The sequence below is a fragment of the Cydia amplana genome, chromosome 13 (assembly GCF_948474715.1).
Source record: "Cydia amplana chromosome 13, ilCydAmpl1.1, whole genome shotgun sequence".
Taxonomy (NCBI): Eukaryota; Metazoa; Arthropoda; class Insecta; order Lepidoptera; family Tortricidae; genus Cydia; species Cydia amplana.
This window is the reverse complement of record NC_086081.1, coordinates 2,430,887-2,452,239: the sequence shown is the minus strand read 5'-3', so window position 1 is coordinate 2,452,239 and position 21,353 is coordinate 2,430,887. Positions and strand designations below refer to the sequence as shown.

Below are 21,353 nucleotides of genomic sequence, written 5' to 3'. Positions count from 1 at the left end.
TTAATTCACCGTTTGAGGTTTATTACCTTAGAACTGGCGGAACGCCTCGGTTGGTCTCGCCAGGCGCCTTCCCATCCGCTTCCCGTGGAGCCCTTCAACATTATTCATATACAAAATACAAATACAAATACATTTATTTCATTACTTTTTACATCAGTTCTTAGGTATAATATAAGGGTTAGGTAGGTAATTAGTCCATCTTAGGTACATGAAGTAAGTACAGTATTTATCTAAACATTGTGCAACAAATTGTGTAAGTAATGAAAAAGGTGCGGGTACAGCTTGCTGAATTTAAACCCGCCCTTGGTCAGGTAATTGGAATGGTATTAAGATTAAATATTTTTTAAATTATGAAATTCACAATAAAAACCAAAACTTTAGTATGTAACAATAGGTCGTACATATGGTTAGGTCGGTATGAATAATAATCAACTCAAAAAATCGTTTCAGTATTCCTTCTTCAAAACATTACTTTCTGAAGTCTTCTGTCACCTCGTATGTCAAGTGCACAATACAAAACCGAACAACATGAGTTAGGGTTCATTAAGACGGCGCGCGAACTCGTAGACAATTTTAGTTACATTCCGGATCATTGAGGTGACATCAATTCAGTCGACCGATCGAATGATGCAATGCAATGATACTCGCACCGTCACCAACCAACCGTCGAATGAGCCCTTATTAGCAAATAGTGGAGCAAAGTTTTCGCAAATCAATTGCTTTTTATGCTCTGGCCATATCAATCAATCAATCAATCAAACTTTTATTGATAAAATAGAAGTATTTTACATGTCAATACATTATTTCCATTACAACAAATTCAAATTAAGCATCAAGCAAATTATAATCTATTTTTAATTATTAATGTCTATCTAATTTAAAAAAAAAAATTTAATTATCAAGAAGATTAACAGTAATTAGGTATAACTTATTTCTATTACATGTAGTCAAAATATCAAGTCATAGAGAAATATAGTAAAACAAGAGTGCTCACTCCATACATCAGTTAGACTATTAATTTCAGTGTCTACATCGACTACATCTAGCATCGAGTAGCGGAACTATCAGTACTGCTACTTGACAATAGATGTAGCACCGACCGGAAAGTCTTATGCTGTTGAGATAAGACTCATTCATAATATCTTTATTGCGTCCATGTTCATGTTTACATAGGATGGTATTACAACATTATAAAGTCGGTACATGGTACTACTAAATACTAATTAACGGTGACTATTTACAAATAATACTAAACTTGTCATAACATAATTTGAGAATACATTGCAAAATTCATTATACTAAATAATAGAAAATATTAATTAAATAGGATGTATGCGTCATTACTTTCCGGTCGGTGCTACATCTATTGTCAAGTAGCAGTACTGATAGTTCCGCTACTCGATGGTAGATGCTAATAGTCTTTTTGGTACTAAAACTGATGTATGGAGTGAGCAATCTATGTATTTTTTTCTCTATGGCTCTGGCATACCCATTTTGTCAGTAGAAAAAGGCGCGAAATTCAAATTTTCTACGGGTGGACTGGGAGGTTAACCCTTCACGCCTATTTTTTTTAATCTGTCGCCTTTTTCTACTGATAAAGTGGGTGTGTCAGAGTATATTGTTAAAATAATAACAAATAAATATGGTAAATACTCGTATAGTTTGTAGCTTTCTAGTAGACCCCGAAGGCTTATCCTATTGTCTATTGTTCAGTAAAACCGCACGTGCTACTTACCTGCAAAAAAGGGTCCTAATTATTCTATTTGGCACCTGAGCGCGGGCTAGTCCAACGCTCAAAAAACCAGTGTAGGTGCGCTCTCCGATAACGCGCCTCTGTTACGCATCTCGATGACACATTTTAGACTGGTTCTGTAGCGTTCGACTCGCCGGCACTCAGTAACCGAAGTACCGATTTTTTATGCAGGTGGTTGTGGCACGTGGCACGAGCGGTTTTTCTTAACAATAGACAATAGGATTAGCCTTCGGGGTCTATTAGAAAGCTACAAACTATACTCGTACCTGCGGGTCGTCGTGTCGGGCGTCCGGGTCGGGGCGGTCGAGGCGGAAGGACGCGGGCCGAGCGCCCGGCCGCCGCGGCCGGCGCAGCCCCGCCTGCGACAATAGGGATGATGACACATGTTGAATTTTACAACAAAATCTAGTAAAATAGATAGCAAACGAGCAATTTATCACAATAATGTGGATAATAAAACAATATATTGAAAAATTACAAAAATACAGGACCTGAAAGTTTCAAAATTTAAGTTTTTTTTAACTTCCAAAAACGATAAAAGTAAGGGTACCATTCGATTCCTTACATTTTACAAAAAAAAATATTGTATAGCAACTATATACTTAAACGCAATATTTCACCGACAAAAATGCAATTTTCTTGTTTTGTCCATACTACAAGATGGGCGATGACGTCACGGCCTCTGGCCGTTTTGTATAAGGCGTTTCGCGAGTGAAGTGCGACTGTCGGACTTTGACTACAATTTCTGACTTTTGTGTTACTTTAATGCAATGGGTCTCATATAGACATTTGATCCTAAAAACAAACCCGATCGATTGATACCATCAAAAAAAATTAGTCATGTAGCCTATTTCCAGAAGACTTAAGAGCCAACAGGAGTGGTCATTTCTCCATACAAACGTTCTCGACTGTTTCCTCCGTGGGTTTTGAAGCTAGAGCAATGATTTTTTCAACACAGATTAATATTGTCAATATCTGTTTCGGACCGTTTTGCTTTTTTTTGGTATTTTTGTTTTTTAAGGCGCTAGAGCCCTTCAAAAATGGCCAAAATGGCCTAATTGACTATGCCGCAATGAGAGGCGTGCTATTCAAAACCGACATCAATTAGTCAAAAAACCAAAACGGTCCAACACAGATAATGTCATAATCATTTAGATTTCCAAATTTGGTTACGATTCGTTAAGTTTTGGAGGAGAAAACAGTCGAGTATGAAACCTCGATTTTTGATATTTTTACGCAGGATTTTTCGCCTTGTCCTTATCGCACTAGTTTTAGGAGCCGCTTCCGTTAGCGAGACGGGTATATTTACCTAAAATATTTAAATCTTAGCTCCTGTTGGCCCTTAAAGGACCTCGGGGATGTTGGCTTCGGCTTTAATTACACTTTTTTCAAAAATGAACGGCAAAGTTGACGTTGCCGGTTGAAAAATAGGTCGCGAAGTGCGTAGTTTATGGTCAGTCAAAAATGAAAAAGTTAAAAACATTGCTGTCTCGATTTCGGGACCGCAATGTTGCATACGAATTCCATTATTTGTAGAGTTCCAAACTTTTTAAAAGTTGAAATGGCCAATCAAATGAAGGCATAGGTCCATAAACAGCCAAACAGATAATCAGTACTTATTATTATAATGTTGGTACCGCAGCTATTTAGGTGTCTCAAATAGGTTGGCGTATTTTCAGCAGAAAAATACACTTTTTTTTAAAGGCGGCAAAGCAAAGCTTTTTAATGGTTTCACTTTTTTCTGTGAAAATTAGAACATTGATTCTGTAAAATATTTTTATTTCTTGCACCATTTTTGAGAAAAGCTGGCTTCGGATTCAATTAAACGGACTTCCAAGGTCGTCCGTTTAAAACGAATCCTCGGCCAGCAAGTAGCTACTTCCGAGCCACGACAATAATGTACTATTTTTCTCCTATTAAGATCGAAATAACGTATACATGATCGTCAGTGAAATATCATCAAAAATGTTCAAATTAAAATATATACCGTGTTTTTTTTTTATTTCCGTTAATTTCAAGGGTGCATTCCTGTGCTTAAATCAAGTAACTTTCTCAAAGACACCGATATTCTAATTAACTCCATTTCGGAGATAATCAAGTTTTTAAACTTATTTTTTTTTGTAAAAATAGCAAAAAAATTTTTTTTTAAATTAACTATGCCGTTTAGTTCTCTTAGCGCCACTTGCACCAGTCCACTAACCTGGGGTTAACCGGTTAAATCCTTAATCCAGTGTCAAATTGTACTGGTAACCATGTTAACTCCATGGTTTAACCGGTTAACCCCGGGTTAGTTAATGGTGCAAGTGGCCCTTAAACGTACTTAACCATACCCCGAAGTTAACGGAATTCAATAAAAACACGGTGTATAATTTCCAGAAGACTTAATTTCGCGAATATTAGTACCTGTCTAGAAGGCTCTTTGCCATGACTTCTTGCTCTCATGTTTCTTTCCCGCCGCGCCGTCCCCGGCGCGCGCTCCTCGCTGCGCCGGCGACTATCCGTTGTGTCTTGTGTATTACCGTAGGCTGGAAATGAAAACAATTAATATAGTAAAAAAAACTAGTTACTTTGTAATTAATAAATAAAAAAATAAAATAAAATATCTTTATTTCGAAGAACAGACTTCATAGTTGTTAGTAACAAACAGTAAAATTAAAATAAATAAATTAAACTTAAAGCTAAGGGTTAGTATTAGTTATAAGTAGGTACATACACATTTAATATTTAATAAGGGCTAGTTGCTACCCCTTTAATTTGCCCAATCCGATAGGCGAGAATTGGGCTATCATATTTGTCAGCAATAACATTCAGAATACTGTTGGGACTGCTTCTAACTCGACCTAGCAGAGATACTATTTTCTTGCGCATGATTGCCGGAAAACCGTCTGTTCTAGCTTCGCAAAACACGCCAGATGCACTACATCTACTAGGTAAGCCCAACAGCATTCTGAATGCATTGTTGTACTGCACTTTTAATGCATTGTAGGCTCGTTTCGTATAGTTAACCCACAGGCCGCTCGAGTAAAAGGATTGGCAATAGGCTCTAAAGAGCGTTACCTTGACATTACTGGAGCAACATATTTCCCCGAACTGCCAATGCCCTGCGTTCTTGTTCAATATCCTGGTCATCCTTGAGATCATTGCTGATAATATGACCAAGATATTTAAACTTGTCCACATATGCTAGAGTCATGCCATTAAGAATAACAGGCTGTGCAAATACAATTAATACAATTAATATAGTTATCTTAGTAACTCTACTGTATTTAGCTGGTAGCTGCGCGCAACTACGCCCCCTACAGGTGTTCACGGAAGACTAGCGTCAGGTACTACTCGAGTAGGACCCGGCATCATGCCGAGTGTTCACCTTTTTCAGTGTAGTGACAGTGTACAAGTTAGTTATAAGTTTTTTCTTTCTTCCTGTGTATGTATTGTATAACTATGTACCTATGCTGAAATAAATAATATTCTATTCTAAAAGAACGTCACGATAAAAATAAAGTAATTTTTTGCCTATTTTCTTGAATAACTGCTAAACTGTTTATCCTAAAATTATAAAAAAAAATGTATTTGAAATTCTCAAAATGAGCTCTTTCATTTGATATACATATAACACGATATAGTCTGCAAAACTTTATTTTTGAATTTGTTCATTTACCCCCCAAAAGTCGCCTCCATATTTAAAATTCATTTGTTTACGTTACATGGTCATTTGGGTCACTAATTTACATATGTGTGCCAAATTTCAACTTAATTGGTCCAGTAGTTTCCGAGAAAATAGGCTGTAACAGCCGGACAGACGTACGAGTAATCCTATAAGGCAGTGGTTCCTAACCTTTTCAGTCCGGTCACCCCTATGACTAACTCGGGAACCTGATTCTACCCCAATGGTAATAAAAAATAAAACGTGTACGTTTGTTGTACTGTTATATTAGGTTAGCTTATTACCCCCGTAAAATACCAGTTTTACCCCCACGGGGGTAATTACCCCCAGGTTAGGAAGCACTGCTATAAGGGTTCCGTTTTTAGGGTTCCGTAGCCAAATGGCAAAAAACGGAACCCTTATAGATTCGTCATGTCTGTCTGTCTATCTGTCCGTCTGTCTGTCCGTCCGTATGTCACAGCCACTTTTCTCCGAAACTATAAGAACTATACTGTTGAAACTTGGTAAGTAGATGTATTTTGTAAACCGCATTAAGATTTTCACACAAAAATAGAAAAAAAACAATAAATTTTTGGGGTTCCCCATACTTTGAACTGAAACTCAAAAATTTTTTTTTCATCAAACCCATACGTGTGGGGTATCTATGGATAGGTCTCCAAAAATGATATTGAGGTTTCTAATATCATTTTTTTCTAAACTGAATAGTTTACGCGAGAGACACTTCCAAAGTGGTAAAATGTGTGTGTCCCCCCCCCCCTGTAACTTCTAAAATAAGAGAATGATAAAACTAAAAAAAATATATGATGTACATTACCATGTAAACTTCCACCGAAAATTGGTTTGAACGAGATCTAGTAAGTAGTTTTTTTTTTTAATACATCTCATTTTTAATACCTTCATGGGCGAGTCCGACTCGCACTTGGCCGCTTTTTTCCTTTTGAGGTACGGAACCCTAAAAAGGATGGAAACTTACCGTTTGCGACCTCCTCTTGCGTCCGTTCATGCGAATGTTCCCGTAGTAAGCCCGCTAATGACGCCAATGTTGCGCCCGGCTTGCCCGCGCTAGCTAAGCTGCCTCGTGTACCCGCTGGAAAACAAACAACACACACAATTTCTATTTTAAAACCCGTATATAACTATAACTTAGAGGATATAATCAAACGGAGACGCCTTGTCTGTAATTTTCTGTACAAAACAGTCTGCCGATTTTTGCGGAGGAGGGGAACGTCAAATGTATGCGTAACGTAAAAATAGCCATGTCAGATAAACGTCTGTCCTTACATTGTGTATGACCGTTGGCCGCCTATTTTCGACAGAGGGGAAAGCCTGTTAATGGCTACTCCGTTTAGTTGTATCCTCCAAGAACTATAAAGAGTATGTAATTTGATTGTGACGTCACATGCTAGTGTTTCAAATAAATTCCATTGTAGCGAAATCGTTTTGATAGTTCGGAAAAAGAAACTGATTTGACTAGTAGTCAAATACCCTATTATATACTTTCTTATGTGTAATATTGTGGGGTCCCTTTGTTTCCCATAAACGTATGTATTGTTTGTCAAATAATCATTAGTCATAAAACTGACACCGTTAACTTTTCGTAAGGTTATCCTATAGATAGGTTAGGTTAGGTTTAGTTTGTTTTATGGGTTGCGGAAGAGTACTTCGGCGTTCCTGGGACCTCGCCGTATAGCAGCGAGGCGGCAAAGGGGGGGTTTTAGTGGGTAAAACTGGGTCTCATTAGCCCACAACAGGGAATCCCACATAACCATCCCGGCCCGTCCCCGCGCCGGGTGGTATGCGTAAAGCATTTCCCCTCTTAAAAAAAAAGGTTTGTTTTATGGCAATCCTTAAAAGTGACGCGTTTCTGAACCAACTGAATTATGACTAACAAAAATGCGGGCAAACAATACATTATGGCTTAAAACTATTTGGGAAACAATAGAGACCCGTAATATTGTTTTCACTTCTCATGCTCAAAAAGTGCACCTTTATGTCGTGCGTAGACGACATAAAGTTGCTTATTATGTTCTAGAGCATAAAGTAAAATCATCTATTGCGACCCTTATTGACCTAGCAATAAAGTCCAAAATCTGCCATACGAACTGCCAGCCTTGCCGGCGCGCCCGCGCCCCCGACCGGCCCGAATAAAATTTTCTTTAGTCTTGAATAAACACGGGAAAATAACCTAAAATATTGGATATTTTTGTATGTATATTTTCCTCGCAATCGAAGTCAAAAACAGAGTGTACAACAAGGGCACCAAAAAATTGCCTCGGGTAGAAATGGGTCACTTTATGCCCTTGTTGCACAATCTACTAATATGTATGTATGTATGTATGTATATACTTTATTGCACATAGAAATAAAAACACGAGAAACATAGTTACAGAATAAATTAAATACAACAAAGGCGAACTTATCCCTGTATGGGATCTCTTCCAGTTAACCTTTGAGGAAACGAATAAAACAAAACAGAAGTAACGATGAATGACAAACAAAACAATAGTGTACAATCACTAAAGTTAATGAAATGCAAGTTTTGAATACACATTGTTACAAATAATATATATAAACATAAATAGAAATACTTAAATAAATAAAAATAAAGCGTACATATATAAATAATTATAAGTAATTAGCTCTTAATGTTAATAGCCTGCCTACACTATCGCATTGGGAAACTGTTAAGATAGCTGTAAGATTTATTAAATAAATAATAAATAAATACTCAATATATATATGTATACCTAGCGAGCTTCTGGACAGATGTAGGGTGTTGTGCCTCGGCGTGCTGACGGCTCGCGCCGCGCCGGCCTCAGCCGCGGCCGCGTCCACGCCGCCACTAGAGCAGCCCTCGCCACAGCGCCGGCGAATCCTGTATACAAGGTAACCATTCATTTGTGACCCATTTTTACACCTCAGTGATGCCAAGAGATCAACGACCCTCGTCCTCTTTTACAGTCATTTTTGCCTATTTTCTTGAATAACTCCTAAACTATTTATTCAAAAACTATAAAAATTCTTACAATGAGCTCTTTCATTTAATATTGTAACACGATATAGTTTCTCATTTACCCCCCTAAAATGGCCTCCATATTTAAAATTAATTTGTTTACGTTACATACTGTCCGTCTTTGGGTTACAAACTTACATATGGACAGACAGACAGACGAGTGATCCTATAAGGGTTCCGTTTTTTCCTTTTGAGGCACGGAACCCTAAAAATAATAGAAATACAGGAAATAACATAAACTAACCTTTTACAGAGCGCTGCCACTCGAGTCCTAATAGCTTTTACAGTAACAGGCCCGCCTAATAGCGAGCATAGCGGTGGTGATGTGTCAGCATATGACGTGGTTAACGGTGACACGTAGATGCTTAGGTATACCAACCAGATCCAGATCATTGATCTAATAACGCAAATAACTAGTAGAAATACATGAACTAACTGACCTTTTACATAGCGCAGCCACTCGGGTCCTAACAGCTTTTACAGTAACAGGCCCGCCTAATAGCGAGCATAGCGGTGGTGATGTGTCAGCATATGACGTGGTTAACGGTGACACGTAGATACGAGTAACCGATGGCTTAGGTATACCAACCAGATCCAGATCATTGATCTAATAACGCAAATAACTAGTAGAAATACACGAAATAACTGACCTTTTACATAGCGCAGCCCCTCGGGTCCTAATGGCTTTTACAGTAACTGGCCCGCCTAATAGCGAGCATAGCGGTGGTGATGTGTCAGCATATGACGTGGTTAACGGTGACACGTAGATGCTTAGGTATACCAACCAGATCCAGATCATTGATCTAATAACGCAAATAACTAGTAGAAATACACGAAATAACTGACCTTTTACATAGCGCTGCCACTCGGGTCCTAATGGCTTTTACAGTAACTGGCCCGCCTAATAGCGAGCATAGCGGTGGTGATGTGTCAGCATATGACGTGGTTAACGGTGACACGTAGATAGAGTAACCGATGGCTTAGGTATACCAACCAGGTCCTGTTATTTAATTGATCTAATAACGCAAATAACTAGTAGAAATACATGAAATAACTGACCTTTTACATAGCGCTGCCACTCGGGTCCTAATGGCTTTTACAGTAACTGGCCCGCCTAATAGCGAGCATAGCGGTGGTGATGTGTCAGCATATGACGTGGTTAACGGTGACACGTAGATACGAGTAACCGATGGCTTAGGTATACCAACCAGATCCAGATCATTGATCTAATAACGCAAATAACTAGTAGAAATACACGAAATAACTGACCTTTTACATAGCGCAGCCACTCGGGTCCTAATGGCTTTTACAGTAACTGGCCCGCCTAATAGCGAGCATAGCGGTGGTGATGTGTCAGCATATGACGTGGTTAACGGTGACACGTAGATGCTTAGGTATACCAACCAGATCCAGATCATTGATCTAATAACGCAAATAACTAGTAGAAATACACGAAATAACTGACCTTTTACATAGCGCTGCCACTCGGGTCCTAATGGCTTTTACAGTAACTGGCCCGCCTAATAGCGAGCATAGCGGTGGTGATGTGTCAGCATATGACGTGGTTAACGGTGACACGTAGATGCTTAGGTATACCAACCAGATCCAGATCATTGATCTAATAACGCAAATAACTAGTAGAAATACACGAAATAACTGACCTTTTACATAGCGCTGCCACTCGGGTCCTAATGGCTTTTACAGTAACTGGCCCGCCTAATAGCGAGCATAGCGGTGGTGATGTGTCAGCATATGACGTGGTTAACGGTGACACGTAGATAGAGTAACCGATGGCTTAGGTATACCAACCAGGTCCTGTTATTTAATTGATCTAATAACGCAAATAACTAGTAGAAATACATGAAATAACTGACCTTTTACATAGCGCTGCCACTCGGGTCCTAATGGCTTTTACAGTAACTGGCCCGCCTAATAGCGAGCATAGCGGTGGTGATGTGTCAGCATATGACGTGGTTAACGGTGACACGTAGATACGAGTAACCGATGGCTTAGGTATACCAACCAGATCCAGATCATTGATCTAATAACGCAAATAACTAGTAGAAATACACGAAATAACTGACCTTTTACATAGCGCAGCCACTCGGGTCCTAATGGCTTTTACAGTAACTGGCCCGCCTAATAGCGAGCATAGCGGTGGTGATGTGTCAGCATATGACGTGGTTAACGGTGACACGTAGATACGAGTAACCGATGGCTTAGGTATACCAACCAGATCCAGATCATTGATCTAATAACGCAAATAACTAGTAGAAATACACGAAATAACTGACCTTTTACATAGCGCAGCCACTCGGGTCCTAATGGCTTTTACAGTAACTGGCCCGCCTAATAGCGAGCATAGCGGTGGTGATGTGTCAGCATATGACGTGGTTAACGGTGACACGTAGATGCTTAGGTATACCAACCAGATCCAGATCATTGATCTAATAACGCAAATAACTAGTAGAAATACATGAAATAACTGACCTTTTACATAGCGCTGCCACTCGGGTCCTAATGGCTTTTACAGTAACTGGCCCGCCTAATAGCGAGCATAGCGGTGGTGATGTGTCAGCATATGACGTGGTTAACGGTGACACGTAGATACGAGTAACCGATGGCTTAGGTATACCAACCAGATCCAGATCATTGATCTAATAACGCAAATAACTAGTAGAAATACACGAAATAACTGACCTTTTACATAGCGCAGCCACTCGGGTCCTAATGGCTTTTACAGTAACTGGCCCGCCTAATAGCGAGCATAGCGGTGGTGATGTGTCAGCATATGACGTGGTTAACGGTGACACGTAGATACGAGTAACCGATGGCTTAGGTATACCAACCAGATCCAGATCATTGATCTAATAACGCAAATAACTAGTAGAAATACACGAAATAACTGACCTTTTACATAGCGCAGCCACTCGGGTCCTAATGGCTTTTACAGTAACTGGCCCGCCTAATAGCGAGCATAGCGGTGGTGATGTGTCAGCATATGACGTGGTTAACGGTGACACGTAGATACGAGTAACCGATGGCTTAGGTATACCAACCAGATCCAGATCATTGATCTAATAACGCAAATAACTAGTAGAAATACACGAAATAACTGACCTTTTACATAGCGCAGCCACTCGGGTCCTAATGGCTTTTACAGTAACTGGCCCGCCTAATAGCGAGCATAGCGGTGGTGATGTGTCAGCATATGACGTGGTTAACGGTGACACGTAGATGCTTAGGTATACCAACCAGATCCAGATCATTGATCTAATAACGCAAATAACTAGTAGAAATACATGAAATAACTGACCTTTTACATAGCGCTGCCACTCGGGTCCTAATAGCTTTTACAGTAACAGGCCCGCCTAATAGCGAGCATAGCGGTGGTGATGTGTCAGCATATGACGTGGTCAACGGTGACACGTAGATCGGGTAACCGATGGGCTGGTCGCACGACGAGTTTATTATGTTGCGTAGTGCCTGCAAAAATGTAAATTAACACTAAGCATTGCAAAATAACGATATAACATTGATTTTAGTTGTAAATGTAAAAATGTGTAAATATTAGTATTTTAATCTCATTATGTAAATATGTAGAAATCTTGACTTGTAAAACAACCAATTTTACCAATAAATAAATCAATCAATCAATTTGCCTTCTAAGTAATTGATAAGAGGATGGATAAATCGTTAGGTGACAAGCAAAAGTTACTAATTACTATAAAATATTTAAACAAAAATCAACCTTTTTTTCGTACTAATGTGGTTCACTATGGCTATGAACTTGTGGTGGTACTTAGTGACTTTTGCTTGTCACCTGACGAAATAAAACTAGGATTTTAAACTAGCAAAATATAAAAACTGGCAGCTATTTTTTCTCGCATTTTCGAAGCGAAATACATAACTTTTGCTCGGAATTCGGGATCTATAAATAAATTCAGTGGCTTATCGCTTAGTGTCCCATTATTTGTCGCTTCCCTTATAACTTAAATAAAGCCCACTCGCTACAGTATAACTAATATAACTATCAAGTCAACAAGCCCTACTACTGCGATATAATATTATATTATCAGACAACGGAGTTTTTGACCGAACATAATTAAGTGACAGTGCAAAGTTCGACGTTTACCGTGCGACGACGAGCGAAGCAAGCAGTGTTGTGTTTGTTACGAGAAAACCCCTATTACTGCGATAAAAGTAACAGGGCTGTGAAACAGTGCGTCGATCGGCCTACGTGAGTCATGTTGCGACGACGAGTGAAGCGAGCACCGTTGTGTTTACAACGCTTATGGTATATTTACCTGTTTAGCGTTCTGAATAGACCCCCAGACCTTCGATCTGGGTTTCGGTTCCTCAGATAGACAAGTTCTTGTTGTTGTCTAGAATCTAGATCATAGTCCTCGAACACATTCACGGTTTAATTTAATCACGGGAACCTAGATGGCGCAGTCTCTTCTATTATTCCATTACCAGAAAAGAACCCTATTACTGCGATAAAAGAACAAGGACTGTGTAACAGTGCGTCAAACGATTTAAGGGACTCAACGTGCGACGACGAGCGAAGCGAGCGATATTGTAAATTCAGAAAACTTATATTTTATTTACCTGGTTATTTAGCGTTCTGTATGAACCCTTTCTCTCTATTTTTACCGTGCGGCAACGAGTGAAGCGAGCAATATTGTAAGTTTAGAATAGTAGTTTGTGTTACAAGGGATCAAAATGATATATTTCCGTCAAGGGCGTACATTGAATCCTGAATGAAGCGATGGATTCTACAATAGAACCCCGAACGTAGAATCCTGAGCGTAATGAGGGATTCAAGTGTTAACGCCCAAGACGAAATAATTTTGATACCGTGTGACACATACTGCTTTTCACATCAACTATGAGGAAAAGAAAAAATCTTAGTGTTGACACACTCTGATGCTTAAAGAGATTATTTAAGCTAAAAAAATATGCAAAAAATGTATTTTTACATTTTTTGCATATTTTTTTAGTGTGCTAGAACAGAAAAGTGTTACTTTGATCCCTCCTAGCAGGGAGGAAAAGTGCCACTTTGTTCCCTCCTAGCAGGGAAGAAAAAGCTCTTTTCTGAATAGGTGTGAAAAAAAAGCGGCCAAGTGCGAGTCGGACTCGCCCATGAAGGGTTCCGTATTTAGGCGATTTATGACGTATAAAAAAAAACTACTTACTAGATCTCGTTCAAACCAATTTTCGGTGGAAGTTTACATGGTAATGTACATCATATATCTTTTTTAGTTTTATCATTCTCTTATTTTAGAAGTTACAGGGGGGGGGGGGGGACACACATTTTACCACTTTGGAAGTGTCTCTCGCGCAAACTATTCAGTTTAGAAAAAAATGATATTAGAAACCTCAATATCATTTTTGAAGACCTATCCATAGACACCCCACACGTATGGGTTTGATGAAAAATAAATTTTTGAGTTTCAGTTCGAAGTATGGGGAACCCCAAAAATTTATTGTTTTTTTTCTATTTTTGTGTGAAAATCTTAATGCGGTTCACAGAATACATCTACTAACCAAGTTTCAACAGTATAGTTCTTATAGTTTCGGAGAAAAGTGGCTGTGACATACGGACGGACAGACAGACGGACAGACAGACAGACATGACGAATCTATAAGGGTTCCGTTTTTTGCCATTTGGCTACGGAACCCTAAAAATTAATGTTTCATTTACCTGTTTAGCGTTCTGTATGGACCCTCGTTCTGGGTTCCTGTTCCTCAGGTACACAAGTTCTTGTTGCTGGCCGGCCCAGAGTCCGCGGACGCACTCGCGGTTCAACTTGATCACGCGGAAACCTAGATGGCGCTTGTTCAGCATTATTATTTTGTAGTCGTCGTTGCCTTCATCCATTACGTGTCTGGAATGGAAAAAAAATTGTAATTATAGCCGGTCGAACAAATTTGTCAGTAGAAAACGGGATTTTTCTATGGGACGATTACCCTTCGCACACGTCACGAAAAACCGGCCAAGTGCGAGTCGGACTCGCGCATGGAGGGTTCCGCACCACCAACAAAAAATAGAGCAAAACAAGCAAAAAAACGGTCACCCATCCAAGTACTGACCCCGCCCGACGTTGCTTAACTTCGGTCAAAAATCACGTTTGTTGTATGGGAGCCCCACTTAAATCTTTATTTTATTCTGTTTTTAGTATTTGTTGTTATAGCGGCAACAGAAATACATCATCTGTGAAAATTTCAACTGTTTAGCTATCACGGTTCGTGAGATACAGCCTGGTGACAGACGGACGGACGGACATCGGAGGCTTAGTAATAGGGTCCTGTTTTTGCCCTTTGGGTACGGAACCCTAAAAATCACTCCTGAGCCCGTACCATGAGTCACTGACAGTGTCAAAACTGACACAAACGCCATCGAGAACGTAATTTACTTTCTATACATCTCGGTCGCACTAATATGCGAGTACGAGCGAGATGTATAGAACGTAAATTACGTTCTCGATGGCGTTTATGTCAGTGCCAAACTGATGGTAGCCGTACGGATCACGTTGGGGGAGGGGGGAGTCTTTTGGTATAAGGAGACCTCACGTTTATTTTTCTATAGTGAGACAAGACAAGACAAGACAAATTATTTATTTGTAAACATAGGTAACAGTGTTGGATAGGTACAAAAAGTATTTGAGAACGCTATGTTTCGCCGGCCGGCATACAAATTTGAAATTAGGTATACACATACCAATTAAATTACATTATTACAAGCAAATATAATTAACTAAAGAAATTAATCAATTATACAATAACTTAATCATAATTGCGCGTATTACAAATTCATAATTATTTATTAAAATCTATTCATATTTTTATGTCAAAAAGTCATGCATATATACAATACTTCCATTCAGCAATTACTTACAAGCTAATTTAAAGTGTCACCAAGTAACTCTGGCAACGAATAATAGCACTTAGAAATTAATAAATTATTCAGGTCATTTTTAAACAAGTGCAATGATTTCATTCTTAGAGCTATAGGAATTTTGTTAAAGATCTTGCTCGCCAGACAAAACACACTTTTTCGCATTTCGCAGTGAACGAAACTAAGATAAATACCGACCACAGTATCATGAGTAGATACTTTTTCTCGGTTTCGTTAAACATAAATCTCACTCCGCACTTCAAAATAGCTCGCTATTATCTTATTTTATGAAATTTTGGAGCGCGGAACTCATAAATAAGGTCGAATGAAAAAATTCAAAAAAATACACATGTGGTTATGTGGGGGAGGGAGGGGGGTAGCCAAAAAAGTAGCCGATAACAAAACCCCATATATGGCCCCATATTTGCCATATATGGCAAATGACGAGTCTGACCAAACTACCACTTTCGCTGCCATAGGGTTTTCGGGGAGGTAGAGCAAGATGGTACCTTAGGGCAAGTAGGTGCGGGGCCCCACGTAGTACGTTGTGCCGCCAGGCCGGGGCCGCTTCGTGACAGATGACCAGTCGGGCGGAATGGCACGCGATGGCGGAGAACAGAGCTGAACTACTGCAATACTCTTCGGGAAACATGAAGTGGTCCTGCAGTGAAAACACGTGGTAAATATAGCTGGTCAACCAAATCTTGTCAGTAAAAAAATTAGTCTTATATCTTGAAGACTAACCTGGTGCAGTTTCAGAGCCATCCTGATGGCAGGCGCTAGCACAGAGTGTAGCAGTGTCATGTCGGTGAACACCCACTCGTCGCGAGCGCACGTGATGCGGAAATCGCCCTTGAACAGCGAGTGCAGGCCGTATAGGAAGAATTCCACACTGAAAAAACATAAAATTTGTAGTTTTTTTTGTAATATGTTGCCTAATTTAAGTTTCTAAATACATAAATAAAGAAATTAAATATATTGACAATTAGTGTTTCTATGAAATTAAACACACATTTTTTTTATTCGTTTCTAGGTCTTTGACATTCGATAGCATATATTTAATATACAAGAAGTTATACAACTCGTCTTTGAAATTGTCTCGATGAGTATTAGTTGTCTGTGGAAAGAAAAGTACAGTCAGCGATAAAAGCTACCTGACCAAAAGAGACATTTTTGCCTAAAACTTATTACTGTTTTGTGTAAGGGACGACGCGTGCGGCGTGGCTGTGGGCTCACTTGTGATGTGAGCAGCGTGCACTAAGGCCGCTCCTATACGTGCGCATTTGTTTAACATGCACGCCGCACGCCCCGCCCCGCTGCACGCACAACAAGAACGTCCACTCAGGCCTTACACTTAAGAATTAATTAATTTTCATTTCAGTATTTTCATGTTTTAAATATTGTTAGTTGATGCTAAATTATAATTAATCTTGTAAATATACCTAATATAATGAACTTTAAATGACAGAGTGATCTACCTAATCACTGACAACTGTTTTCACACGTCTACCTAGACTGAATATATCATGGGACGCAATGCTTGTAATTTAAGATCTTATAATACCATATGTTCATTGTGAATAAACGATTTCATTTCATTTCATTTCAATGAGTTACCTGGAGGCAGACAGATGCTGTGCGTGTGCTAAAGCGCGGCGGCCGACCACGCTGAGCGCGAAGCAGAGCGTCACTAGCGGCGAGTCCCGCGCGGCCGCGCGCCGCCTCCAACCGGCGCCTCGCCGCGACCCGCAGTGCACGATCCACTCTTGATACACGGCGCAGAACCGCGACCTGCGATAATGGACTTGTCACTACATAGTATAAAACAAAGTCGCTTCCCGCTGTCTGTCTGTACGTATGCTTAGATCTTTAAAACTACGCAACGGATTTTGATGCGGATTTTTTGAATAGATTCAAAAGGGAGGTTTATGTGTAATTTTTTAACCCGTGCGAAGCCGAAGGTCGCTAGTTACAAGATAAAGCTTTCGAGAGAAACGTGTGCTAACCAGGTGCTAACAAAGGTCTACTCCTTAGTGCTTAATCAATGAGAATATTAGCAAACGGTTCAAGCGAGTACCATAAAACACATACAAATTAAAAACGTAGCTATTCTTAGTAATAAGTGAGACTTCAGTTTACGCCTTATTAAATAGTTTTAGAAATTATAACTGCGCCGTTTGTTTATTTAAAATCTACCAAAAACCATCAAAATCCTTGACAGAAAACCGCAAATCAATCCGTTTCGAAGACATTTGTAATCATTATTTCAATAATGCATACAAATGCATTAAAACACTGAGGAAATTGAACTTATATAGTATAGTTTCTCTAGGTTGAAGCAGTATACACCGTGTTTTTTTTTATTTCCGTTAATTTCAAGGGTGCATTAAATTAAGTAACTTTCTCAAAGACACCGATATTCTAATTAACTCCATTTCGGAGATAATCAATAATTTATTTTTCACCTCAGCAGCTCGAACAAGGGTACTTTGCTACTTAAAAACAGTGAGCAAAATCGCATTTTGCTCACTGAGTGAGACAAAATGAGCAAAATGCAATTTTGCTCACTCAGTGAGCAAAATTCGATTTTGCTCACTGTTTATAAGTAGCAAAGTACCCTTGTTAGAGATGCTGAGGTGAAAATTTAATTGTTGGCATATCTTAAGAAAACATGAGTGAATAGAAGTAAGTGATGAAGAAGGAATACATTTTTCGGGTTCTCTAATATGTTCTCACTGCTGAGGTGAAAAGTTTTGTGAACTACACGAGATCAAAGTTATTTACATCTCGTGCGCTTTTGAGTCCCTTACTACGCTCAAGATTCTAAATTAGATTCACTCGCTACGCTCGTGAATCTATTATAGAATCTTTCGCTTGCACGGGACTCAAAATAAGCACTCGAAGAAATATCAAACTTTGATCTCTTGTTGTACAAATAACTATTTTTCCTATAAGGCCTTTACAAGCGTGTACACTTGCCTTAGGGCCGGTTTACATATTGATTAGTGTTTAGGATGAGTTCATACATTTGCTACTAAACTTAAGTACAATCTCGGTCGATCGATGTTCGAAATGACATTGATATGTCACAGATTTCAATTGTTTGGTCGAGTTAAATGTAATGCCCGTGTTACAACAACGCTATATGCTACATTTAATTACTTTTCAAACTTATTATTTTTTGTAAAAAAAAGCAAAAAAAAATATTTTTTTTCAAAATTAACTGGACGTAGTTTAGGGTAAAAGATCCAATCCACAAAAATCTGTTAGTCAAATTTAAACTTTCTGTCAAACGGAAAAGTCGTTCATTTAAATGACAAATTTTAGAGGATGGATCTTTTACGCTAAACTACGTCCAACTATGCCATTTAGTTCTCTTAAACGTACTTAACCATACCCCGAAGTTAACGGAATTGAATAAAAACACGGTGTATATAGCAAGAAAGCAAGTTGCTTTCGAAAAAACCACTGACTGAACTGAACCGAACCTATTTTTCAGAATGTTACCAAACGTACCCCCGGCTACACTAGGATACAACTGTATGGGGGGATGTGCCATTATGGAATACCACTACACAGTATAAAACAAAGTCGCTACCCGCTGTCTGTCCCTATGTATGCTTAGATCTTTAAAGCTACGCAACGGATTTTGATGCGGTTTTTTTTAATACATACAGTGCTTCTAAAGGAAGGTTTATGTGTAATTTTTTAACCCGTGCATAGCCGGGGCGGGTCGCTATCAAAGACAATGACACGTCATTCCTTTCTAACTTACCTGGTGATTCCTGACGCTCTAAAGTCGTAGTCTTCGTCCAGATTGACATTAAAGATGGGGTCGAGGTCGACAAACGAGCGCTCCCCCATAGGTTTCAAAGCTTCCGTTAATACTGGCGATGACAGCCATTCTTCTAACTTTGCTGACTGCATGGTGTAGTAGATTATGCTCTGTGTAAAAATGTATAATTTGATGATTGTGAAAATATTTAGCAACCCTTACTTATTGAAGTATCTTATAGTTCTTATACTTTTAAACGAGCAATTCTTGTATCTATATTTATATATTTCAGGGATTTCGGACACGGCTCTAACGACGAGGTATGCTATATGGTGGTTTCCGGGGGCGATAAATCGATCTAGGTCTTATCTCTGGGTAATCGCGAATTTTTGAGTTTTTATGTTTTCCGAGCAAAGCTCAGTCTTATAGATATTTTTGATGATAAAACAACGATAGTTCGTAAGCACAGCTGATGATACATAACATCGAAATCTCTGCAGAGTTATCTTGGTCTGACTCTAGTGAAGCAGAGAAAATAAATCTTCATATAATTTGACGTTTATGGTGGCGCTCAAGACTCATGGCAAGCATACTATAAAACGGGTTTGACCCAAATAGGTTAAGTTATTAGCATAAAAAAAGAGTGTACCTCGCCATCAAACTCCACAGTTTGGCGAGTTTTATGTAATTTATAAAATGTATGTAAAAAAAAAAAAAAAGTTGGACTAGAGTAATCTCAAACATTCTTCCGGCAGGGTCGCCATGTGAGGACTGACCTTGACATAATAGGTGAGCAGCACCTTCCTGAAGTCGAAGAGCTGCAGCATGGAGACGGCGCTGTTGTCGGCCACGCTGTAGCCCTCCAGCACGTAGCGCGCGGCGGCGAGCTGCCACCAAGTCGGACTAGAGTAATCTCAAACATTCTTCCGGCAGGGTCGCCATGTGAGGACTGACCTTGACATAATAGGTGAGCAGCACCTTCCTGAAGTCGAAGAGCTGCAGCATGGAGACGGCGCTGTTGTCGGCCACGCTGTAGCCCTCCAGCACGTAGCGCGCGGCGGCGAGCTGCCACCAAGTCGGACTAGAGTAATCTCAAACATTCTTCCGGCAGGGTCGCCATGTGAGGACTGACCTTGACATAATAGGTGAGCAGCACCTTCCTGAAGTCGAAGAGCTGCAGCATGGAGACGGCGCTGTTGTCGGCCACGCTGTAGCCCTCCAGCACGTAGCGCGCGGCGGCGAGCTGCCACCAAGTCGGACTAGAGTAATCTCAAACATTCTTCCGGCAGGGTCGCCATGTGAGGACTGACCTTGACATAATAGGTGAGCAGCACCTTCCTGAAGTCGAAGAGCTGCAGCATGGAGACGGCGCTGTTGTCGGCCACGCTGTAGCCCTCCAGCACGTAGCGCGCGGCGGCGAGCTGCCACCAAGTCGGACTAGAGTAATCTCAAACATTCTTCCGGCAGGGTCGCCATGTGAGGACTGACCTTGACATAATAGGTGAGCAGCACCTTCCTGAAGTCGAAGAGCTGCAGCATGGAGACGGCGCTGTTGTCGGCCACGCTGTAGCCCTCCAGCACGTAGCGCGCGGCGGCGAGCTGCCACGCGAGCCAGCGGAGCGCCCAAGCGGCGCCCGGGGCCAGGAAGCGAGCCCCGCCGAGCCCGCAGGCCCACACGCCACATACGCCTTCTATGGACAGAAAAATAGTAAATAAATGAGAGATGCAACGGATATCCGGTTACTATCCGGTATCCGGCCGTTATTTTAGTATCCGGCCGGATACCGGATAGTAATTTACTATCCGGCCGGATACCGGATAGTAAAATTAACACATTGGGGTAAAAAATGGAATCTAAAAAACAGTCACGGTCATAATGCTAACGACACAGTAGTGAGATGACTTGGTAGTCGGAGGGTCGAAATGGAGTTTAAGTAAAACCAAACATTACCGAAGTTGTGTTGTATTCTCGGTATCCAAGTATAGAGAGGGAGTAAATCTAAACATAACACATATTTATAGGCTATTATTGCTTACATGCTATTTATACAATTACGTGCGTCGCATATTTATGTCGCAGGCAGTAACGTATAGTTACTGTTAATATGTTGACTTGGGCATATAGTACACCTCCCTGGAAAGTTACTCTTCACCCCCACAAAGGAGAAGAAAAAAAAAAATGTGACACACGCAGTTGCATTTACATTTTTTTTTAATTATAATTGAATATAATAATAAACTAGTTAT

The 21,353-nt window shown here is 40.0% G+C and overlaps 1 protein-coding gene across 1 annotated transcript in view; it reads right to left on the bottom strand.

The window, feature by feature from the left end:
- The window catches only part of LOC134653690 (protein pecanex), a 59,980-nt gene that overhangs the window by 5,683 nt on the left and 32,944 nt on the right, over window positions 1-21,353 (bottom strand). Inside the window, exons 13-24 of the mRNA XM_063509082.1 lie at window positions 20,595-20,797; window positions 19,107-19,276; window positions 16,949-17,122; window positions 16,076-16,223; window positions 15,841-15,992; window positions 14,138-14,321; window positions 11,747-11,916; window positions 8,165-8,292; window positions 6,391-6,504; window positions 4,157-4,278; window positions 2,020-2,112; window positions 27-92 (exon numbers count right to left, since the gene is read on the bottom strand). Coding sequence (XP_063365152.1) covers window positions 27-92; window positions 2,020-2,112; window positions 4,157-4,278; window positions 6,391-6,504; window positions 8,165-8,292; window positions 11,747-11,916; window positions 14,138-14,321; window positions 15,841-15,992; window positions 16,076-16,223; window positions 16,949-17,122; window positions 19,107-19,276; window positions 20,595-20,797 — 1,724 coding nt within the window. The remainder of the gene's footprint in view (window positions 1-26; window positions 93-2,019; window positions 2,113-4,156; window positions 4,279-6,390; window positions 6,505-8,164; window positions 8,293-11,746; window positions 11,917-14,137; window positions 14,322-15,840; window positions 15,993-16,075; window positions 16,224-16,948; window positions 17,123-19,106; window positions 19,277-20,594; window positions 20,798-21,353) is intronic.